Source organism: Phocoena sinus, chromosome 16, assembly GCF_008692025.1.
Source record: "Phocoena sinus isolate mPhoSin1 chromosome 16, mPhoSin1.pri, whole genome shotgun sequence".
Lineage (NCBI taxonomy): Eukaryota > Metazoa > Chordata > Mammalia > Artiodactyla > Phocoenidae > Phocoena > Phocoena sinus.
Window position 1 is genome coordinate 74,499,927 of NC_045778.1, and position 11,953 is coordinate 74,511,879.

Genomic DNA, 11,953 nt, shown 5'->3' on the forward strand with positions numbered 1-11,953 from the left:
ACAATCACCTTTGCTCATTTATTACCACCGTCTGGCAATCGCCTTTGCTCATTTATTACCACCATCTGACAAACTAAGTCATTTCTTAGTATTGATTATTGTCCGGTCTTATCTACTTGAGTAGGAGTCTGCAAACTTTTTCTGTAAAGGGTCAGATAGTAAATATCTTAGGCTTTATGTGGGTCATACAGTCTCTGTTGTAGCTACTCAAGTTGGCAATGGTGGCGTGAAAGCAGCTATAGACAGCATGTAAATGAATGGTGCACATAGTTTGCTGAGCTCTGTACTAGAATATACTCTGTGTGCAGGGATTTGTGTCTCTTTTGTTGGCATGACACTTAGTAGGTACTTGTGTTAGTTTCCTAGGGCTGCTGTAACAAAGTTCCACAAACTGAGTGGCTTGGAAGAATAGAAATCGTCTCATGGTCCTGGAGGCTAGAAGCGGAAAATCAAGGTGTTGGCCAGCCACACTCCCTCTGACACCTGTACGGGAAAGATCCTTCCTTGCCTCTTCCAGCTTATTAGCCCCAGATATTTCTTGGCTTATGGAAGCATAATTCCAGTCTCTGCCTCCATCTTTACGTGGTATTTTCCTTGTGTTTCTTCACATCATCTTCCCTCCGTGTGTGTCTGTCCCTGTGTCCAAATTTCTCCTTTTTATAAGGACACCAGTCGTAGTAGATTAGAGCCCATTCTACTGATCTGATTTTAACTTTCTCATCTTTATACGGACTCTATATCCAAATAAGGCTATATTCTGAGGTACTGGGGGTTAGGACTTCAGCATATCTTTTGGAGGAACGATTCTTGATGCATAACAGTGCTCAATAAATATGTGTGGAACGAATGAATGAATGATTTTGACTAAATCATATTCCTTTCTTACTAGTATCATTTTTTCTATACACTGGTTTTACTAAAATTATTCTTTGCAAGTTCTTCCTCTTCAAAAAGGAACAAAAGAAGTGAACTTCACAGTTCATCCATTCACTCATTCACTATGTTGCCTGTGTCCCAGGCTTTCTCTGATGGAGGCACAGTATTGAGGTAGACAGACTTGGCTCTGCCCTGCCAGCTTACAGTGTGCCAGGTGGATTGTGCATTCTCTGTGCTATGTAAGTTCTTTTATAGAAACTCAAAGTCACAAAAACAGGACGCTTCATTAGTAGTCGAATAAAAAGAACAGAAACAACCATGTGAGGTTGTTGAGTTATCCAGAGCTGGTATTTACCCTAGGGTCTTGGGTCATAGAGCCCAAGGCACACAAGGTCCCAAGTCACACCACACATCCACAAAGATGTTGGAGGTTGCCATGGCAACAGAGAGGGCTGTGTTCCTCCCAAGGACTTGACAGCACATCTTCAGAAGCCTTTCTGCTTGTTTGTGTCGGAGCAGGTGAGCAGGGCTGTCACCTCAGTAGGCCAGACTCCATGAGACCCTTTCCTGTCCTTTGACCTCATAAGAAGGGGTTGGGGTCATGCCCATTTTATGGGTAAGGATTCAAATCCAAGTTGCCTGATTCAAAGTCTAGCCCTCTTTCTACTACCATTGGAGCATACTAGGTGTTGATTCTAACCTCCCCTTTTAAATAGCTTTGTTGAGGTATAATTCATAACTCATAATTCATAAATTCTCCCTTTTAAAGTGCACAATTCAAAGGTTTTTAGTATCTTCAGAGTTGAGCAACCATCACCACCATCTAATTCCAGAAAATGTTCATGTCTTCCATCCACTGCAGCCCGTTCCAGCCATGGATCTACTTTCTTTCTCTGGATCTCCCTCTTCTGGACATTGCATATTCTGGGCATCACACAATATGTGGCCTTTTGTGGCTGGTGGTGTCTGTTCTTTAGTGCATCTTGTAAATGTTGTTCAGTGCATCTCAGTTCACCAAACATTTACTGAATGTTTGCTGGGCTCCGGGGAAATGAAGGTGAGGCAGTCAAGGGGGGAGTCAACACCGAGAGGTAGATGTGGGCTGAGAGGTGCACGGGCAGCAGCCCAGAGAGCCAGTGGGGACCCTGGTCCAGGCTGAGGGGACGTGGAACACCCTTCTTTTCCAGCCCACACCAGAAGCCTAGTCAACTTACATCCTATAGACTTACAATGACACCACCCCCTGAGAGAAGGTGGACCTTCCTTCAGTTTCCCAGACTTGCCACGCCCCTTCCTTCCTCTGCCTAGAAGACTGCGCTGTCCTCCCTGCCTCCACTTCCCCCTCCCCCGGCTTCACACCCGGTTGTCCTGCAGGGCTGGCTGGTGGGTCTTGTCCTCAGTGAAACTCCCCGGTCCGGACAAGCCAGGCCACTCTCTGGCTGATCTCACAGACCCACCTGCTCCCTCATGGCGTGGACTATAGCTGCAGCTCACTGATAAGATTGTCACTTCCCGTAGGACTGGGAACGTGTCTGTTTTGTTCAGCCTCGTGTCCTAGGACCGGGCATCACGCCTGACACCTGATCCCCGTGCAGCATACGTGATGGATGAATGACATGAAGGCTGAGTGAGGAGACTGCAGCGTGTGTACTCCAGGGACACGGAGCTCCACATATGCCCCCATTGAATCACAGCCCCACCCTGTCCCATGCTACCATATTTGGGGTGAAGTCAAACCCAAGTAGTTTCTTTCCCTAATAAAGGCCCACTTGTCCCCTGCCTGCTTTTCTGTGAGCACACGCTCTATAGAACGTGAATGTGATTTCATCCAGTGGCACTTGGTGGCATTCTCTCTCATAAAGTAAGTCATTTTGTAAATCTTGTTCACCACCTTTGTGATGAACAAAGCCCCGGATGACTTTGTTGAGAAGACGCCTTCGCTTGACCTTTCATTGCCCTGGTTACTTCTGATAACTGTGGTGGCACCTATGATACCACTTTTTACTCATTCCATTAAATGGGAAAACAACATTGACAGCAATCACCATTCTCTGGCTTGCTGCCGTACCAGTCAGCCTGGGGAACATATACTCAGAATGACTTGATGTCTTCTGGTCAGTGATGCACTTAATAAAATGCCTTGTCACAGAAAATAGAAAGTCAAATGGCATTATTTGTAGGTTTTGCTGTGTGGTCTGTTCAGTAGTCAGTGGCTTAAATGCAGGTGTCCTGGATCATTTCAGATACTAATAAAAATAACACTCTGTGGGGCTGTTCTCTGGGGCTATTGGAAAAACAAAACAATAGTGTGACTCTAAGACCTTGAACTGGAAAAAGCCCTGGCACATTTCACAGGCTGCTGGCCACAGGCTGTGTGAAGAGTTTCTCAGTTTAAAGAATTTGATTTAATCGCGTAAATTATGCCTCGTGACTCCACTGAGGAAGTCATAGTACATATCACTTTCCAGTTTCTTGGGTGACAAATGTTTTTTAAGTTCACGTGTTTATTTAAAATGCTGTGAAAGTTTGGCCATGCTAAAGAGATGACAACTGTGGACAGCTGAGTTGGTGTGTGAGTAGAAGGATGGGAAAGGACTAGCAAGGCCCCAGTAGTGCCGGAGAGGAACAGAGGAACAGTGATAGACACTATTTTTTTAGACAATGTATCTTAAGGTCTTGTTTTGTGTTGTGCTCTGGGATATACTGCTCAGAAGCAGTTCTCATTAAATCATTGTCACGACTCAATGACGTGGATATTGAGATTTGCGTCTGAGAGCTAGGGAGACTGAGGCTCCGAGGTGCAGTCTTGCCCTGGTCAGGGCTGCAGTGTCTTTGTCGAGGATTCCTCAGGTGGGAGGATTCTCAGGCCGGGGGTGAGAGTAGATGCTGGATACCTTACCATGGCCCCAGATGCCTGCTCTGGGAGCAAGGATGGGCCCCTGGGTCTCACTGATGTCTCTCTCCGATGGTCCTCTCCTCCCCTCCTACCTTGGAGGCTACTCACCAGGGCTGAGTGGCCACTCATCTGTTTTCCTCGCTTTTCTGCCAGGTGGTGGCTACAGTCGCACCGCGTTTGCACTCCTGTGGAGAGGAAGTAGCTACAGTTATTCATTCTCTCTCTGACCTGTTAGAATGACCTTTGTTTGTAAGAGATGTTTTATCCCAATCAGGGATAGGACCTACTTTCTGAATATGCCTTGGCAGCTTCCAAATGATCTGAAGGCAGTCTCAGTAGGCTGACCCTGGGGACCAAATTCCTGGGACACTCACATGAGAAGGCCTCTCAGCAGCCACGCACTTGCTCCTAATGAGGGAACTGAGGCCCAGAGAGGGGAACGGGGCCCACACAGGACACCACAGGACAGTAACCAGAATCTAGCCCCCAGTTACTGTGCACGTATTCATTCATCCACTTCCTTCCGCCAACTTAATTCTGCGTGAGGTGAGCAAAGTGCTGTCCCAGGCACTGAGGAATCAGCAGCCAGTGACCCAGACAGAGCCCCTGCCCTGGTGGAGTGTAGAGTCCAGTGTTAAACATTACATCATTGCACAGCTCGGTACGATTTGCCATTCTTATCCCCCGGGGGCTAATGAAAGTGTATCCCTGGGAGACAGGGTCTAGTCTGGAGGTCAGGTGATGCATCCTTGCACAAGGATGTTGAGTTGAGCTTGGAAGGATGAGTAGAAATTGAATAGGTGAGATGAAGGGAAGGGGTTCCCAGGATTGAAGGGGAGAAGGGGGAGGAAGCAGACACACTGGAGAAACAGAAGGAAGATGGTGGCTGCAGCAGAGTGAGGGGACGGGGGTGGCTGGGAGGTCGGCAGGACCAGGTATGTGGTTTTGAAGGCCGTAGGGGCTTAATCAAGTCCCTAAGAGCAGTGGGAAGGCGTCTAATCAGGCGGATAACCTCATCTATTGTTATGGAATAAGATGTTATGGAAAAATCCAAACAAACTTTTTGGCCAACCCAATATTTGCACTTGGGAAACCATCACTAGCAGCTGTGTCCACCCTCAGATGCCAGAGCAGGGTCTGGGCACCTGTTCTGCACACAGTGGACCTTCATTATGCCATCGTAGGAATGCCTGTGTTCCTTACCTGTTTTGATGCTGTTTATAAATAAAATTACATGCACTAAATTACTATATTTATTTAAAAGAGCTTAAAGCTATTTATTATAGTGATTTTAAACGTTTTACTCTTAGTCTAGTAAAAATGCTGAAGGTAGAAGCAATTCTTCAAAAGATAATAAAATACCAAAATATTGTCCTTTTCCTCAAAGATGATACCAGTTATTCTAGATGGAGCCAGAATACCTATCACAAAAGGGCTGATAAGTGGGGTGCAGATATCTAAGCGGTGAACAGTTTGTTTTCTTGGAAGATATATTTCTTTGACAGCCACCCCAAATTCCCCTGCAGGAGACACAGGAGAGTCAGCTTGTGACTTAAACTGAGGTCAGTACACAGTGTGTTGCTTACTGGGAAGGGTCTGGAGACTTAACGTCCCCGACACTGGTAAAGGAAAGCTGCTGTCCCCCATCTGAACCCAGGCGCCCTTCAGTCATGGCCTGCGGTGTTCTGAAAGCTGGGACAACAGAAAGCCTGGGATGAACCTGCCAGGGTTCGAGCACAGCCCCGAGAAGCAGTGCAGGCCAGAGTCGGGACGCCAGAGTTCAAGGCCAGTTCCATCATTAACAAGGGATGGGGCCGTGGAAAGTTCTGCTGGCCTCTCTGAGCCTGAATTTCTTCTGTAAAATGGGGCTGATGCTCCCTGCCCATAGCAGGTGTGGGCGATTCAACAAGGTAATGCAGGTGAAAGTGGAAACCCCCAAATGGAGGCTGACAGTTCAGCCTGGCAGCTACCCTCATGAGAGTGCAGAGTTTCTCTTGTCAGGGGAGGTCTTCCATTATTTTAGGATCTTTTTGGCAAGAATAACCCATAGTCAGTTTAAAGGGCACGCGTGCACACGACACACACGTGCACACACACACACAAACACACACCGTGAAGGTTGTTGGGATGGGCTGCTTTCATGGGGTCTCTACTGGGAACCAGCTGAATGCCCTTTTTGGCGAGGGGCCGCCATAGAGGTGGTGAAGAGGCCTGTTTCACCTGCAGATACCCTCTCCTGCCTTGTCTGCCCCCCCCAGCGCCCTCCAACTTGATAAAATCTGCAGCTTTTTGGCGGCATTGGGCCCCTCCCACCGGGACTGTCGAGTTTGCCAATGCTGGTGTATAATAAAATGTTTCATTCACCTTGTGACTCAGAAGTTTCATTTCATCCCTGGGAAATCACTGACTGTGAAGCCCCACTGGGTCTCTGTGGTGCACCGGCAGCATTGCAGGAGTCCAGTGGGAACTTGCTAAAGGAAAAGAAATGACAGCCCCCGAGGGTATCCAGATCCCATGGAGATGGCCGGAATTCTTCCAGAACTTGGAATTGATTTTCAAAATCAAGAATGCAAATCTGAGTTCATGCTATGTTCGGCTGCATATTATATAAGGAGAAGACTCAAGTACACACTTAAAAGGGATGTTTAAGCTAAAAAATGATAAGAGTTTGCGGAGGCCACAGGATCTATAGATCCAGTGAGGTTTCTCTCTCCTTTAGTCTTTCAGGGGGCCCAATCAGCATACCAGTCATTGCAGCCGGTAGGAAAAGTGCTTTCTGGAAAACATAACTGGCCACATTTGAATGAATCGTAACGCGTTTCTCCCGGTTTTGCTCTTCTGTCCTAGATTCTTTTGTTGGTGGAGTCATTGGCCTCATTTTTGCCTACATTTGCTACAGACAGCACTACCCGCCTCTGGCCAACACAGCTTGTCACAAACCCTACGTCAGCCTACGAGTCCCGCCGTCGCTGAAGAAAGATGAGAGGCCCACGGCCGACAGCGCACCCAGCCTGCCCCCTGAGGGGATCACGAGGGCCCCGTATGACTGGGACCTCGGAGGATGGTCGCTGAGCCCAGGCCACGCTCTACCACCTATCGTAACACAGTAGAAGAGGTTTTCTGTAGTGTGCTCCTCATCAGTTGTTTACCCAAGTTATCCTCCTGCTTCCATTTTGCCGACGGTGTTCCTGCTACTTTAAATGTCTACTTTCAGCTCTCCTGAATTTGCAAGGGAAGGACCCAGGAACGTTCTCTGAGAGACCTGTGGGTTTGGAAGGAGGCTGCAAGGGTGGGCGGGCACAGCTTGGTCGATTCCTCCATCTGAAATGTTTTCTATCGCAGCCAGCGTCCTATGATTTCACGGTTGTAAAGCATAATAAAATGTCGCACCTGGAAGACGTGGCATTGGCCGTTCAGCGCACAAGTCATTCGGGGCCGCAGTGAGTCTCACGTCGGCCGCCGCGTGAGCATCTGGCCCAGCGCTTGCTCTGGCTGTGGTCATTCTAGGTGCTGAGCTGGGGCAAAGGCTGAGAACTTTCACAGCAGTCGGCCACAGCTTATGTCTCTGAAATGGACTTGCAACTTGGAGATGCAGCCTTAGTATCTCCAGGGCTTTTTGAATCGTTGAATCTAGAAGGAAGTGAGATGAAGAAGCTCACGCATAGGCTTCCACCAAACACGATGAAAATAGAGATTCCAAGTATGGGGAGGGGGGTCACTGCAGTTTTCTGAGGGCCCTGGCTACCATACCCTTTCAAGGGAACGGCTGGGTGACGATGAAGTAAGAAGCAGCCTCCAGGTAGGAGTTTTTCCCCTGTAGGATCCCAGTGCTTGAAAGCTTCTTCAGGTGGTGGTCGCAAGTCCCCATTCCTATCTGGCAGGTGGCGTTACAGCATGAGAGGGCACGGGCAGAAGGTGCCGGAGCACGATCGGCAGTATGCTGTCTCTTGCTCGGCTCTTCGAACTGTTTAAAAGCGGCCAGTCGAGAACCGTTTTTAGTCTGAGTACAGAGCCTGCCACTCCTCGGCCAGCTGGTTCTCTTCAAAGCAGCGGGCGTCCCTCCGTTCAGTTCTGATCACGCGCACCAAGTGGTTCTCCAGATTCCTGGGCCTGCTGCGATGGGAAGCGTTTCTGGTGTCTGAAGACTGTCACTTTCCAGCAGTCCATGGAACAGACTGCATTTGGAAAGACTGTACAGGTGGTCACCTGCATAGCTCTGCCCTGGGTGTGCCGGTTGGAACCATCAGGATGTCTTTGATCAGCCACGTCCACTGCGGGCTTAGCCTGGGAGTGTGTGAAGATCTTATCAAATGAGCCCCAGTGCAGACCTGCAGCTGTGGTCCTTCCAAACCTGTGTCTGCACTGAGCCAGGGAGCTACCATCCTGTTGGGGGGTCGGGGGAGGGGAAGTCTTGAAGTGACATCCTTCCAAAGTCAGATGTTTTAAAATTGCAGCAGTTACACTCACAAGCAACTTTGAAAACACATGTGAGATACTTTAAAAGCTAAGTCGTAGCAATTCATGAGATCATTTTAAACCCAGAGCCAAAATTCATGTAAAATTTTAAACAATATTCTGATCTAACTAAAAATTTCATAATTTTCAAAATAAAGTCAAAAATAAAAACGCAGGAAAAGGAGCCTTTGCTACCTACTGTTTAGAAAAAGAACACCCAATGCAGCCCGTATACTTCTTTGATTCCAGTTTTCCCCATACTCTGCATAGCAAGCAGAATGAAAGTGAGAGTTACACTTCAGTTAATGATGACAAAATTCTGGACCATGAAATGTAAATTTAATATAAACACATTTAAAGATAAATGGAAGGACTGTGAAAAGTAACAAAGAACAGAGCATTGTTAACGCTGATGATTATTCAGTTGAAAGTCCTAAGACAGGCCGTGTAAATGCTTTCATTAAATTGTAATTAAAATCACAAAGGACGTAATAACCTGAAGTGTATGGCAGGATCCTTCGGAGACATAATTAACAGTATGAGCCTGTTCACAAAAGGCAGGTGTTTTTGTGGATCCATATATTTTAATTTCACGCTCCATTAAGGTGAAGGAAATGCAACATCGCAAGGCACTAATAAAACGGCCAAGAATGGAGGCATTTGCTTCCCAGACCCCGGTCTGTTTTGGATGTGAGGGGTTACTAATTCAGTCTCTGGCAAAGCAAGCTGCAGACGGTGCAAACGGAGCCCAGCTTGAAAGCTGTGCTCCGCGAGACTCTTCTTCCCTCCCAGAGTGAACGTGCTGAGAGTCCCTCTACACTGGCCAGCGCTGTGTCCTCTGTCCTGTGGCCAGCCCAGAAGTAAGGGGGCTTGGAAGGGAGAGTCCCCAGCATTTTCCCTTGTCGCCTTTCTCCAGGTCCTCAGGTTACCTGTACACGGGGGCGGGGTGGTTTCCTTGTTCATTTTATTTTATTTTATTTTAGTATTTCATTTTTGGCTGTGTCGTGTCTTTGTTGCTGCGCGCGGGGTCTTCTCTAGTTGCGGTGCGCGGGCTTCTCATTGCGGTGGCTTCTCTTGTTGCGGAGCATGGGCTCTAGGTGCGCGGGCTTCAGTAGTTGTGGCACGTGGGCTCAGTAGTTGTGGCTCGCGGGCTCTAGAGCGCAGGCTCCCTAGCTGTGGCGCTCGGGCTTAGTTGCTCCGCGGCATGTGGGATCTTCCTGGATCAGGGCTCAAACCCGCGTCCCCTGCATTGGCAGGCGGATTCCCAACCACTGAGCCACCAGGGAAGACCCCCTTGTTCTCTTAATGACTGATTCCCTGGTACCACCCTGTAGCTCCTGAGTTAGAGGGGAAGGAGGGACCCGGAATCCGAGTGAAGACCCACAAGCAGTTCTCAAGCGCTGTGGCTGGGAGCCCTGCTCCTGCCTCCCTTTTTCCCTGAGAACAGGATAGGGGAGAAGGGGACTGTGCCATGGGGCTGTTCTCAGGGTGTCCTCTATTCTGGGAGTGAAAGATCTCGGATGCGATCACGTTTTATTTTTGGTTGATATTTCAGTCAGTGCTGTGTACTGTGTCCTGTAGGGCCACTATCAACTCATCTGCTGAAGCCCCAGAGTCCCAAGTATCTCCCTTGATGGTGTCTTTTCCCCGATTCCCTTCGTCAGATGCATAAGCAACTCCTCTTGGTTTTACCTTCAAAATACACCTCACACCTGCCACTCCTCACTTGCCGGCTCCTCCCCTCCTTTGCTGTTGCCGCCCCAGTCCAAGGGGTCACCCTCTCTCACCCGAACTGCTGTGATGCCTCCTACCTGCATCACCACGTCCACCTCTGCCCCCCAATCCATGATCCACTCGGGAGCCAGAGTATCCATGTGTGTGCACATGCATGTGTGTGTGTGTTGCAGGGCCCAGCATTGAGGCCAGGTAAGAATCATGACCCTGGAGATGTACAAAATATAGTCAGTATTTAATTCACAACTCACACGGTTTATCGCACCCAATCAGCACACAACACAGGTCAGACGGAGTAGGGAAAATAGAAAAAGGGGGTAACGAGCCCTCCTAGGAGAAGTCCGGGAAGGAGGCGTCTCAGCACAAGCGAAGGTCCCAGGTCAGGCACAGGTCACAGGGCCTTGGGCAGCTCCATCTTGAACAGCTCCCAGCAGCCTGGAGTCAGGTCCTTCCAGCAGAAGGGCCTTCCAGCCGCTTGGCGTGGGGTCTCTTTTTAAGGAGCAACAGGGGAGGGGTTTGGCTTTACCAGTTGTTCCTTGTGTTCCAGTGATGTCCGTGGTGCATCAGACTTCTTATCTCAGTACCACTCTTAGTTTATCCCTCTAAGACACTCGCAGTCCTACAGCAGCCGTTTCAAAACAACTACATGGACGTTTAGGTTGGCTGCTGTGACTCCATTTTGAGCTACTTAACATGTCTTAACATGGCTTAAATCCTGTAAGTATCACACAGAAGAAATCACATCATAACCATGTGTTCTTTTTTTATTTGGATATTATTTATGTAGAATACACCTCACCTATTTTGAACATCCAGCTTTTTGAGTTTTGATCATTGTACACGGTTGTGTAACCACCACCACAAGATACAGAACTGCTGCCTCCTCCTGGAAGTTTCCTTTTCTCCTCTGCTCCCCACGCCCTCCTCTGTCCCTAGCCCCAGGCAACCATGGATCTGCTTTCTGTTGTTAAGGTTGTACCTTTTCTAGAATGTCATATAAGTACAACCACACAATACGAAGGTTTTTGTTTCTGACTTCTGTCTGTTTTTGAGATCCACCCACCTCATTGCGTGTCTGCTCCAGGCTCCTTCCCCTCTGTTCATACACCAGCTGAGCAGTTTATTCCCTCTGCATCCCTGTGCCCTCTGCACCCAGCAGCTCTGCCTGGGCTCCTCCTTGCCTGGCTCTTTCTCTTTCTTCTGGTCTCAGATGCCTCCTCCTCCGAGCATCCCTCACCACACCAGTCCTCTACTCCTCTTGACACACACACACACACACACACACACACACAATTATTTTTCTCTCAGATTCTCCTGTTAAGTTCCTTCATGTCACAGTTATATTATTCATATACTCTTGCAGGTTGAATTGCATCCCTCAAAATTCATCTGTTGAAGTCCTAACCCCCAGTACCTTATGATGTGACCTTATAAAGAGAGGGGCTCTTTACAGAGGTAATCAAGTTAGAATGAAGTCATTAAAGTGGGTACAAATCCAGGATGACCTGTGTCCTTTTAAGAAGGGGAAGTTTGGAGATAGACCTACACAGAGGGCAGACTGTGTGAAGATGGCCGTCCACAAGCCAGGGGGAGAAGCCTGGGACAGACCCTTTCCCTCATAGCCCTCAGAGGAGCCCACCCCGCTGACATCTTGATCTTGGACTTCTAGCTCCAGAACTGTGAGACAATACATTTCTGTTGTTTAAGGCACCCAGTTTGTGGTACTCTGTTACTGCAGCCTTTCTGCCCTCACCAGAGTATAGGTCTGGTGGGAGCAGGGACCCCTCTGTGTCAAGCACAGTTCTGTCCCCAGGGCCCAGCACAGAGGAGACCCTTGATATGTTGCTGAATTAAAGAATGGGCACATCCTCTTATTTTTTCTCACCATTATCCCTCCAAGGTTGGCTTATCAAATTTAGGTTACCTATTTGAGGTGGAGGTGACACAACTAAAAGCGAGAGAATTCTTGATTCCTAGTCCCGTGTCATTCCA

At 48.4% G+C, this 11,953-nt stretch overlaps 1 protein-coding gene across 1 annotated transcript in view; it reads left to right on the forward strand.

Annotated features, from left to right (window-relative positions):
• PLPP4 (phospholipid phosphatase 4) overlaps window positions 1–7,128 on the forward strand; it is a 127,605-nt gene extending 120,477 nt beyond the window's left edge. The window contains 1 exon segment of the mRNA XM_032608590.1: window positions 6,620–7,128. Within this exon segment, the coding sequence (XP_032464481.1) occupies window positions 6,620–6,882 (263 nt within the window). The 3' untranslated portion in view covers window positions 6,883–7,128.
• Window positions 7,129–11,953: the final 4,825 nt, after the last annotated feature.